Source organism: Equus przewalskii, chromosome 2 (genome assembly GCF_037783145.1).
Source record: "Equus przewalskii isolate Varuska chromosome 2, EquPr2, whole genome shotgun sequence".
In the NCBI taxonomy this organism is placed as follows: Eukaryota; Metazoa; Chordata; class Mammalia; order Perissodactyla; family Equidae; genus Equus; species Equus przewalskii.
In genome coordinates, this window is record NC_091832.1 from 56,512,451 (window position 1) to 56,524,623 (window position 12,173).

General features: G+C 51.6%; 1 protein-coding gene across 3 annotated transcripts in view; it reads left to right on the forward strand.

Moving 5' to 3' along the window:
• Positions 1 to 10,763, forward strand: part of LOC103550421 (L-gulonolactone oxidase) — a 30,867-nt gene extending 20,104 nt beyond the window's left edge. The window contains exons 7-12 of one of the 3 annotated variants that reach the window (XR_011537693.1): positions 1,332 to 1,439; positions 2,312 to 2,388; positions 6,506 to 6,655; positions 7,543 to 7,707; positions 8,188 to 9,206; positions 9,969 to 10,763. Coding sequence is in view for 2 of the 3 variants with exons in the window: in XM_008519298.2 (XP_008517520.1) it covers positions 1,332 to 1,439; positions 2,312 to 2,388; positions 6,506 to 6,655; positions 7,543 to 7,707; positions 9,116 to 9,206; positions 9,969 to 10,097 (720 nt within the window). In the remaining variant the exon portion in view is untranslated. The remainder of the gene's footprint in view (positions 1 to 1,331; positions 1,440 to 2,311; positions 2,389 to 6,505; positions 6,656 to 7,542; positions 7,708 to 8,187; positions 9,207 to 9,968) is intronic. The other 2 variants (XM_008519298.2, XM_008519299.2) reach the window with 2 other exon arrangements.
• Positions 10,764 to 12,173: the final 1,410 nt, after the last annotated feature.

Consider the following 12,173-nt stretch of genomic DNA (forward strand, 5'->3'; position numbering starts at 1 on the left):
AATTCTAAAATTCCACAGCTCCCAGACACTCCAAACCTAAGTTCGAGATGGGCTCATCTCTGTGGTTCATCTTGGCTTCATCTTCCTTCTTGGTCGGATGTGGAAATAGTCATCCTTCCTCAATCTCACCAAGCTCTTTGCACATTGTATGATCCACAGTTGGATCCAACCATTTGTCTATGCAGGGTACCAAATTCCCCGCAGTGTATTTGATCAATAAGCTTTTTTTTCCTGGCACTACAGTCCTCTCTCGCTCACATGTTGAGTTGGCAGCTTACAAAGTTCTTTCACATCCATGATCTCCTTGCTCCTCACAAAAGCCCTGAAAGGAAGGAAAGAAGGAAAGATGTTACTGTCTTCACTCTGCAGACGAAGAGATGTACCCAGAGGCCTCAGATGGCCTTCTGAGAGTCGCAGCTAGGAACTTTGAGGGGCGTAGGACTGGTGCCCTAGCGTGTGCCAGCAGTGCTCAAATTCAGGAGCTTCTCATAGATTATCTCATTCCATCCGCACAAGTGCCCACGTGTTATTGATGAGAAGACCGAGGCTCAGGGTACACGGCTCCTCCAAGGCTGTGCAGCTGGTGAGCTGCAGGACCAAGACTTGAATCCAGAGCCTACTCTAAGACCGGTGCTCCTCCCCAACCTCCCAGCTGCCTGTCAAACCCAAAATCTGTCTTGCTTTGGCTCAGAATCTGTCCTGTGTCAGCTTGGTGGGTGTCAGGGAGATACGGTTTGCTCTCTGATGTTAAATCCAGGCGTGCAGTAATGAGCCGTGTTCCAGTGGGCTCTCCTGTTCATTTTATCGAGGACCTACGATGTGTTAGGCATTATGGGGATAAGAGATGATGGAGATGATGACGATGATGACGACGACAATATAAGGGTAATAGTAGTAGCAGTAGAAGCTTACTCTACAGTGCTTACCATGTTCCTGACACCATTTTAAGCACTCTCTAGCCATTAGTGCATTTAATCTTCATAACAGTCCTGACATGAGTACTGTTATTAGTCCCATTTTACAGAGGAGAAGCCTGAGGCACGGAGATGTTGGGTCACTTGCCCAAACTCATATAGCTAGTAATTGCTCAAGCCAGGACACGTAAGAATTCGTTTCTATCCTCTCAGCTATTCGGGGAAGTCAGCATGTAAGTGGACCATTTTAATGCCCAGCATAAGACACATTCCGTGCCATTTGGCCCTGTTAGGACAATGTTGAGTATTTTCTTTCAATGGCGGGAAACTGAGGCATGCCTGGGCCCTGACTTCCAGCTCTCCCTATCACCATCCTGAGACCAACACAGCCTTCCTTTTTCCTTCTGTCGAGGTCAGGTTCTTGACAACCTGGACAGCCATCTGAAGAAATCCGAATACTTTCGCTTCCTCTGGTTCCCGCATAGTGAGAATGTCAGCATCATCTACCAGGACCACACCAACAAGGTAGCCACGGGCGTCATCCCCCTCCTCATACGCACGCAGCCTGCAGTCCCCACACCCTTCCAGCTCCCAGGGCAGCTGACATTTGTTATCATCCTGATGGTCAGTGAGATGTGAGAGGGAAAGCAAGGGTGAGCATGCGTGAGCATGAGGCGAGAAGAGAAAAGGCCAGAGGGTGGAAGGAAAAGGAAAGTGGGCCCAGTGTGGGTCCAGTGTGTCCGCAGGTAGGGACGTGTAGGGGGAGGTCAAGAGATGGCCTAGATGTGGGGGGAGCAGAGGACAAAGTGTGAGCAGGACAGGACAGGGTAAGGCGGAGTCCTAGGCAGGTGGGCTGGACCTCGGAAACCATCTAATACAGCCCACCTTCCCTCCGACACCCCTGTCTTTCCCACCCCGACTGTGTGGGTGAAGGAACCTTTCGTCTCTCCCCCACGTCCTTAGCAAACAGGCTGCTTCTCAGCAGAAGAGAACAAAGCCACCACTTAGGGTACCCGTTGATGGGCCAAGTCAGGCAAAGGCCGGGACACCCACTGTGTGTGGGGCTGGTGTGGGGTTCACAAAGGGTGATTGCTGGACACCTGCTCACGGGCTCTGAAGAGGAGAGACAAGTGCACATCTTTGTCTTGTGCAAAATAAATGCATACATACATAACATGAAATGAAAGGAGGTGGGAATTGGCTGTACCACCAAGAAGTGAAGCTTTCAACTGTCCTGGCAGGTGGGTCACCCCTCCGCCACCCACATGTGCATGCGCCACACACACATACGCACAGCCACTCCTGGGACACACTTCCCTCTAAGGGGACGCTATGATGCATAGGTCAGAAGGCATCTCAGCTCTGGCCCTGCACTGATCACAGATTCTGTTTCCCAGCCCCCCTCCTCTTCAGCCAGCTGGTTTTGGGACTATGCCATCGGATTCTATTTACTGGAGTTCCTGCTCTGGATCAGGTAGGAGCGCAGAGGCGCCCTTTCCCAGCTTGTGCCTGTGCTGTTGAGGATGTGGTCCAGCAGGAGGACACCCTCCCTTCGTGCATGCAGACTGGGTCTGTCTCCGGGGTCTACAGCAGTGGTTTTCAACTCTGCCTGCACATGCAAATCACCTGGGGGAACTTTTAAAAAAATACCCAGGCCCCGCTCTCTGGCCCACAGGTGATGTGAATCTTTTCATATTGTCCTGTTTTCTACCTCCTTCCCAGCCTAAAATCTGCTCATGTTCAGGCCCCATGTCTGCCCCTGGACATGTAACTATGAGAGTTGAGGAGGATTTTACGGAGCCTCGAGTGGTGGCTTTGTGTCCAGACAAGACAGGAAATGGCATCATATAAAACTTTTTGAAATATTTCACACATACAAAATAATATGGGCAACATATATTTAAAGTATAAAGAATAATATAATAAGCACCCATGTCCTCACCACCAGCTTAAGAAATGAAACAACGCAGTGCCACTGGAGTCCTCTTTCTGGCTCTCTCAGATCACAGCGCCTCAAGAGGAAACCATCGCCCTGAATTCATGCTTATCTTTCTCTTCTTTTTATTTACACTGCAGTTTTTTGAATCCTAAAATAATAAATTTTTTTTTTAAAGATTGGCACCTGAGCTAACAACTGTTGCCAATCTTCTTTTTTTTTCCTGCTTTTTTCTCCCCAAATCCCCCCAGTACATATATATATTTTTTTTCTTAGTTGTGGATCTTTCTAGTTGGGGCATGCGGGACGCCGCCTCAACATGGCCTAATGAGTGGAGCCATGTCCGCGCCCAGGATGCGAACCCTGGGCCGCAGAAGCGGAGTGCATGAACGTAACCACTCGGCCACTGGGCCGGCCCCTAAAATAATAAATTCTGTGGCTTAGCTTTGTTAGCAATATTTATCCATGGTAATATGGATAGCTCTAATTATTCATTATTCACTGCATGCGTTTCCCACCATGCATTTGTCCATACTCTTATTGATGGCTAGTTGGGTTCTTTCTAGGATTTTTTCTGCCATTACAGTGTTGCTGTGAGCATTCTCCAACACTGCTCCTGATGCTTTTTTCTGTCTTGAGGATACACTCACGAGTGGAATGCTTGGACCATCAAGTATGAGCACCTTTAGCTTTATCAGATCAAATTGTTCTCCGAAGTAGTTATACCAAGTTCCTCCCCAGGCACTGTAAGAGTCTCTGTGCTCTGCAGCTGGCCAAAATCGGAATTGTCAGGCTTTTAAATTTTTGCGTGATATGTACTAAATGGTATCTCATTGTGGTTTTTAGTCCTTGTTTCCCAGATTATTAATAAGGTTACACAGCTTTTCAATATATTGATCCTTCAGATTTCTCTTCTGTGAAGTGCCTATTGACATATTCTGCCCTTTTTAAAAATCAGGCAGTTTTTTTTTTTTCTGTTTTGTAGGGTTTTATTTACCTATATTTTGAGCACTAGCCCTCTGTTGATTATATGTATTGCAACATCTTCTCCCTGTCTGTGTCTTGTCTTTCACTTGTATGGTGTTTTTTGGTGTGTAGATGTATTTAATTTTCATAGAGTAAAATTTAGCCATCTTTTCTTTTATCTTTGGGACTTTTGTGCTTTGTTAAGAAACCCTTCCCTTCCAAAGGTCGTAAGAGCCCATCAGAGGTGGCACTGATGACAGCACCTGGGGAACTGGCTAGTGTTCCTGTCAGTTCTGGACGGGGCTAAGACCTTTGGCACTTGAGGTCTGAATCCAGGCATCCGGGAAGAGTTGGCCCCTTTCCTTCAGGGCGTCATCCCCTCCTGAGGGTTGGGGAGCTGGAGATGGCTTCAGATGGGCCCCACGTTTAGGGGCAGACACCAAGCTGTGAAGAGGACTAACTGCCTAGAAGGCGTTAGGAAGTGAAGCACAAGACGACTTCTTGGATCTGGGCAGGGAAGGGACAAGCTGCATGCGTGAGCTCAGCCTGCGGCCGTCACTCTATCAGATTATGGATTGAGGGTGAGAGTGGAAAATGCCCGCTCAGGCTTTCTCTCCAGCTTCCATCACAGCAGCTCGGCAGCTTTATGTGCCTGTGTCTGTGGAGTCGGAGCCCAGCGAGCATTCAAATAAATTGGGCTATAAATCACAGCTGCCGCATCCCGGCAGGGCCGGATGCTCTGAGAGAGCTCCGCAGCCTCTGAGCTGAGCCCACATTGCTCCAGCCTAGTAGCTTCTGGAAATTGTGTCCACCCAGCCTCCCTCCTGCAGCTCTGGGCTGAGCCGTGTGCCTGAGGCTGCAGGAGGGAAAAGTAAATAACAGCCTGGGTACTTGGTGGCTTAATGGCGGCTTTGCAGTAAGACTTACAATACTCCTGTGAGGGCAGGGACACCGTCTGTCCTGTCACACTTGATCTGTGGTGCCCCAAACAATGACTGGCACCAGAGGAGGCTCATAGATAATTGTGTAAGAAATGCCAAATGAAAAGTTTGGTCCCTGTCCTTGAGGAGTTCCTTAGCCGTCAGCTGTAGGGGTGAGGGTGGTGGCCATAGCTGACCAGGAGGGAGAGGCAGGCTGCCTGTCAGCAACAGGTCCCTGCAGGTTGAGCCATGGCCAGGACCAAGCTCGGCACCTGTGGTTAGGACAGTCCTGTGCCCTGGGGCCAGTGGAAGCCCCCCCATGGCTAGGCTGGCCTCTGAGACACGGAGAGCATCTGCCTTGAGAGAAAACATCCCCCTCCCCATGCACCCCTGCAGCAGGTACCCATATGTGAGTCACAGGAAACCCGGGCAGCTTGGGACCATGGAAGGAGCATGAGTTCTGGATTCAAGTGGACCTGAACTCTGATCCTCACCTCTTAATTTACCTGCTGTGTGACTCTGGGTAAATGACTCAGGCTCTCTGTGCTGTGGTCTACCTATATATAAAGCAGAGCTGGTAGCAATGATTGCGTTGTTGGGAGGATTCAATGTCAAGTCCATATGAATCACTAGATGTTCCTTCCCTCGCTTCTCACAAAGGCCCACAAAGGCTCCCTGTGCCCCACCTAAGTGGCAGAATGCAAAGCCCTGGATCCGCTGGTGTTGTCTGTAACCCCACATGAGGTGCTCTGATGGCATCCCTCTGCTGGGATGGATTTACGGCAGATGATGAGATGGCAGGGATGGGACGAGGGACAGGCCTGTGGGCAGAGGCCACCTGCAAGGAAGGAGAGGGAATGACCCAGAGCAAGAGGCCTGCTCCACGTGGGGTTCCAGGCCCACTGATCTCAAAGCAGGCAGCCTATTCATGTCTTAACCAAACCCAGAAAACCACCGAAGCCAGACTGAGCCTTGTCACCAGGAGTCCTCAGTGACTCCAGGAGAGGCACAAGCTGCTGCTGAGGCCATCAGAGCCCGCTCAGCTCTGCTCACAGGGCCCGGGCGGGCAGGAACTGACTCTTGAGGGGGATGACCCGACAGGCCTCTGCGAGCTGTCCCGCAGCCGGCCTCTGGCCTGCGTCCCCTCTGGCCCCTGCCAGCACTGGCTCACCCCTGTCCCGGCCCCTTGATGAACCTGAGGACATTATGCAAGTGAAATAAGCCAGATGCAAAAAGACGTATACCGTATGGTCCCCTTACATGAGGTATTAGAGGAGTCAACTCCTGGAGACAGAAACAGAATGGGCGTCACCAGGGGCCGGGGGGAGGGGAAAGAGGAGTTCTTGTTTAACGGGGACAGAGTTTCAGTTTTGCAAGTAAGTGTCTGGAGATTGGTTGTACAACGACGTGAATATACGTAACATACTGAACTATACACGTAAAGATGGTTAAGATGGTAAATTTTATGTTACGTGTTTTTTACTACAATTAAGGAGGGAAAAAACCCAGACACTGAAAATGACCTAGCCATTCATGGGGAGTAGTGGGGTAAAACGTGGGATACCCACGGCTAGACCCCTCGCCGCTGTGGAGAGAAAGACTGGGAGCGACGTTCGGGTTCCCTGGAGGGCTGGAGACAAGCCGAGGGGCAGAGCGTGTGGGGACCGAGGCCCGGTTTGTGAAGCACTCAGCCCAGTGCCTGGCACACAGCTGGCACTCACTAAGTGCTGGCTACTGGGGTCATTATGTGCCCCTGCCTGCCCCTCCAGCACCTTCCTGCCGGGCCTCGTGGGCTGCATCAACCGCTTCTTCTTCTGGCTCCTGTTCACCGGGAGGAAGGAGAACAGCAACCTGAGCCACAGGATCTTCAGCTACGAGTGCCGCTTCAAGCAGCACGTCCAGGACTGGGCCATCCCCAGGTGGGCGCGGGTCAGAGTCAAAGAGGCCGCGGCGGGGACTGCCAGCCAGCCTCCAGGGCCCACCTATCCTTAGTGGGGCCACTCCGGAGCCCGAGCCCCCTTCCGGTGCCTTCCCCCAAGCACCCCGCCTCTCCGGGATAATCGGTCAGGGAGTCCCCTCCGCTCTCCCCGGCAGCCCCTCTCCAGCCGTGGGGCTGGGTGACGCAGGCTCAGGCGTGGAACGTGCTGCTTCCTGCCCAGCTTCCCGTGTTCCTGAAGGACTGGGCCCTGCATTCAGTCTCTCGGGCGGCACAGCCCGTCCATGCTGGGGCCGGGTCTCTGCATCGGGGGGGGGGGACCCCAGGCACGGAGGTAGGCTGGGTCTGCGCCCGACCACCCTGCAGCTTTCTCTCTGAATTGTCTGCTGTCTTCCCCTCTCTCCAGGCAAAGGAGGGGATGGTGCCCAGGGCTTAGGGGATGCCTCTGTTACTGTGCCCAGGGTTGGGGCTGCCGGGCGCTCTAGGCGGGAATGTTAGAAGCAGCAGAGATATTAGAATCAGAGTGACTTTACTCTTAAGAAAAGGAGGAGGGTGTGGGACAGCTATGGCCAGAGATCCCAGGGCAGCCCCTGATTCGGAGGGCGGGGAGCGGGGGGAGTGGATAGAGATTATCCTGGAGGTTGAACCAGCAGCAGCAGGTAGAGCTCCAGGGGGCGCATCCCCAGGCTTGCTCCCATGAGGAGGGCTTTGAGAGCAGCCGGGAGCCAGGAGCTGGGAGCCCCTGTCACCAGGTGGGGCCAAGGGACGCTGCGGCCTGCCCTCGGCTGGGAGGCCACGCAGAGCCTCCTGTGATGGCTCCTGGAGGTCCCTTCCTGAGGTCTGGGTTCTGTCCCCCTGGGCTGAGTGCAGAGAGAAGACCAAGGAGGCCCTGCTGGAGCTGAAGGCCATGCTGGAGGCCAACCCCAAGGTGGTGGCCCACTATCCGGTGGAGGTGCGCTTCGCCCGGGGGGATGACATCCTGCTGAGCCCCTGCTTCCAGAGGGACAGCTGCTACATGAACATCATCATGTACAGGTGACCGCTCACTGAGGGGCGGGGTGGGGGGGAGGGCAGCCCCTCAGCTCTGAAAGGACCCTCTGCGTCCCTGTCTTCCTTTCAAGGCCAGTTCAAATGCCACCTGCTGCAGGGAGACTTCCCTGACCCTGGCAGCAGCAAATACATAGTCCCTCGCTCTCCTTCGAGTTCCAGCCTCTATTATGTTAATGCAATAATTAATATTGATAATAAGTACTGTTAATATGAGTAGCTACCATTTGTGAAGCTGATATTATGGAATGACAAATGTGTGCTACTTCACGTGCCTCCTCTTGTCAATGATTCTGAGAGCCTGCAATGCTGTGTTGAGAGAAGGATTCTGAGGCCAGGCTTAAGATCAGCAGAAAAGAAGACCACGCTTGAGGCGAGGTGTCTGCCGGCTGCGTTTGCCCTCCTGACCTGCTCCGCCGGGAGCTATGCCGACACCTTGCGCTCCTGACAGCATTGTCTTATTCCTAGCTGGTTCCGCAGCGGTTTCCAGTATGACATGGCTTATGGATAGGCATAGTTTAAGAAGCTCATCTTTTCTGCGATGTCCTGTTCAAGATGTGTCTTCCTCTGCCTCTTCTTGCCCATCTCTCATTGACAAAAGCCCTTCTCTGACTTTGCAAAAGAAAAACATACCTGTCACCCAGCCTCCACCTTACTATGGTGCATTCCTGCAGCATGCAAAAGCCCCAGACTTGCAGGATGCCCAGGGGACAATTCAGGGAGGCACTGCTCTGGAGGGGAGTCCCAGAAAGCCAGAAAAGAGAGTTCCTGAAAGACATATTGAAGGAGGGGCAGCTTATTTCATGTGGGGACAAACTTGTGGCAAGGCTCAGACTTGTCTGTCCATCCGTCTGTCTGTCTTCTCCCTACCTGTGAATGCAGATTCAGAAGTGGGAAAGTTGCCATGGATGCATCATAACGTGTTTGTTTGCATTTTAAGAAGTTCTGACTTGGACTTTTTCAGTCAGGAAGTCTGACTTGGAGAGGACGGACCACCTAAGTTGTATGGCTGTGCTTTCCATACGTCGAGTGAGGCAATTCTGAAATCCCTAGGCTTTGTCAAAAAGATATCATCTATATATATTATTTTTAAATGTTTATGTGTGTGTATATATGTACACAAATCTGTAAAATTATTTAAATTCGCGATAAATTTCAGATGCCAACTGAAAAATATGTGAGAGAATGCAAATGTTTTCCAAATCCTCCTGGGGTTGAGCACTGAGCAAAAGCCCTCAGGTTGCTGGTCACTGCTGTCTGTGTCCTGAGGGCACAGCCACGTCTTGCTCTCCATGCCTCGTGCCAAGTGCAGGGCATCGCCGGGAGAAGTGCCAGATGACTATGGGAGGGACGGCAAGGAGCGAGGGGGCCTCACCTCCTTCTGCCCCTGCCCCAGGCCCTACGGCAAGGACGTGCCGCGGCTGGACTACTGGCTGGCCTACGAGACCATCATGAAGAAGGTCGGGGGCAGGCCCCACTGGGCCAAGGTAGGACTCACCAGTCGGAGCCCCCAGGGGGCGAGTCAGTCGGGGAGCTGCTATGGGCCGCGGTTCCACCAGAGGGCGCCTCTCTCCCCGTTCCTCTGCCTGCCAGGGCCTGGGATGTGCAGAAATGTGGGGCTGAGCAAGCCCCGGGAAGGAGGGGCTCCCCTGGCCCACCCAGACCCCAGCTTCCCTCTGCATTCACGTTCCAATAGCCCAGTGACTGTGAGTCCCTCCAAGTTTTCTGAGAAATTCCTCATCTTTCATTTCATTTGATTCTCATGGAACCCTACAAGCAGGATAAGGCAGGAGTCAGTGAGCTCATTCAACAGATGGGAAACTGAGGGTGTCTTGGAGATGATGGGACTGACTTACTGATTAGCAGTAGAATTGGGGCCAGAGCCCTCTCCACTGTCACACTGCCAGGTGGCAAAGGGAATGGGGAGTTTAATGCCACATTTTAACACCTTCCTTCTTTACTTTTCGAGAACTTCGTTCCTCCTGTTTGGATTTCTGCGTTACGTGTGTAAGTGCATGTGTGCATAAGTGTACATGAATGTGTATGTGTGCGTGCATACAGGTGTGGGTGTGGGTATGTGCATTCGTATGCATGCATGCGTGTGTGTGCACGCATACATGTGCGGTGTGTCTGCCTCGGGATAGGGATGTCACACATGCAGGCACAAGGACTCAGGGGTGCCTGTTTGCAGCCCTGCTGAAATGCCAGCTCCAGGGAATGAGGACTGTTGTATCTGGTTGCTTCCACAGGCCCACAACTGTACCCGGAAGGACTTTGAGAAAATGTATCCTGCCTTTGCGAAGTTCTGTGCCATCCGAGAAAAGCTGGACCCCACTGGGATGTTCCTGAATGCGTATCTGGAGAAGGTGTTCTACTGAAGCAGAAACAGAAAATAAGTCCAACCCGCCCCATCCCGTCCCCCAGGCCCGTCTCCAGTGAGCTTGCAGGCTCAGTGTCCCACCGGCCTGACGGGGAGAGACCTCTCCCCGACCCCGGGCCCCCTGCTGCCACACTGCAGCTGCTCCGACCCACAGGGATGAGCCTGGATCTGGGCAAGCTCCTTCCCCCCTCCTTTGTCCTCGCAGCAAACCATGCAAGGAAGAGTGCCCACATCCCCGTGTACCTCTCCATGTGGCATCCCCTTTTCCTGAGCCTACGATCACCACATCCTGTTTTCCCAGGAGATAGAGAAGCCCCAAAATGTTGTGTGTGTCTAGGAGGTTGGGAATTCAGTCGTTCATAGGTTCCACCTGCCAGCTGGATGTCTGTGGCTCCAGAGGTCCCCTCTCCAGTCCTCTTAGGCAGGGGCCCCCTTGGCATGTGTTTGGGCACAGAAGTTGTGTGTACTGTGCTCTCCTTTCTTTCACTCTTGTGGGTCTTTCAAATGCTCAGGTGAGTGGCCCCTGCCCTGGGACTGCCATCTTCCAGGTGGTTCCCCCTGTCCGTCTGACCTCCCATGGCCTGACCCTAGGCGTGTCTATTTCAGGGGGTGTTTGAGGAGTGGGACTCTCCCTGTCTTCTCTTTAATAAAGGGCAAGAACTGACTCACTCTCTGCCCCCCTCTTCTCCTCTGAGGCAGTCCTCTGGGAGCAGGAGGCTCTCTGATGCCTGGCTTCCCTCTGGACGTAATGGCCCTTGGACTTTTCTGGAAGATGCTCCTCATATTCCTTTTGCAAACTTAGTTTCAATTTGCGTCTGATATACCACGCTTTGTGGTTCTTCTTTCACGGAGCTTTTGTTGAACATCTACTAGGGGCCAAGTGCTTTGGAGGAATTAAAAGAGCCCAAAGCAGGTTCCTGGCCTCAAGAAATTTATATTCTAATCACATATCTCATAACAGGTTACTATCTAGAATATATAAAGAACTCCTACAACTCAACAACAAAAAAACCAAACAACCCATCAAAAATTGGGCAAAGGACTTGAATAGACATTTTTCCAAAGATATACAGTTGGTCAATAAGCACATGAAAAGATGCTCCATGTCACCAACCATAAAGGAAATGCAAATAAACCACAATGAGATACCACTTCTCACCCAATAGGATCACTATTATCCAAAAAACAGAGAAACAAACAGAAAATGCCAAGTGTTGTTGAGGACGTGGAGAAATTGGAATCCTTGTGCATTGCTGGTGGGAATGTAATAAAATGGTGCAGCCACTGTGGAAAATGCTATGGTGGTTCCTCAGAAACATTAAACATAGAACCGCACGATCCAGCAGTTCCACTTCTGGGCGTGTACCCAGCAGAACTGAAAGCGGGGACTTGAACAGCTACTTGAACACCCAGGCTCATAGCCGCTTGTTCACCGTGGCCAAGAGGTGGAAGCAATACAAGTGTCCGCTGATGGGTGAATGGGTAAACAAAACATGGTATATACACACAGTGGAATATTACTCAGCCTTAAAAAGGGAGGGAATTTTGATACATGCTACAGCATGGAGGAACCTTGAGAATGAATGCTAAGTGAATTAAGCCAAACACAAAAGGACAAATACTTTATGATTCCACTTATATGAGGCACCTGGAGTTGTCAGATTCCTAGGGACAGAAAGTGGAGTGGTGGTTGCCAGGGCTGGGGGAGGGGGAATAGGGAGTGAGTGTTTAACTGGCACGGAGTTTCAGTTTGGGAAAATGAAAAAGCTCTGGAGATGGATGGTGGCGATGGTTTCACAGCAATGTGAATGTACTTAATGCCGCTGAACTATACACTGAAAAATGGTTAAAATGGTGACTTTTATGTTATATATTTTTTGTCCCAATAAAAATAAGGAAATTTATATTCTTGTTCAGGGAAGCAAGACTAACTCGCATAGGACATTAAATAGCCATACCAGGGAGAATATGATGAAGTACTGTGAAGGCCCGGCCAGCCCACCTGGATGAGACCCCCTCAGGAAGCCTGGCTCAGCCAGAAGACCCACATCCATGGCCGTGAGAGCAAGAACTA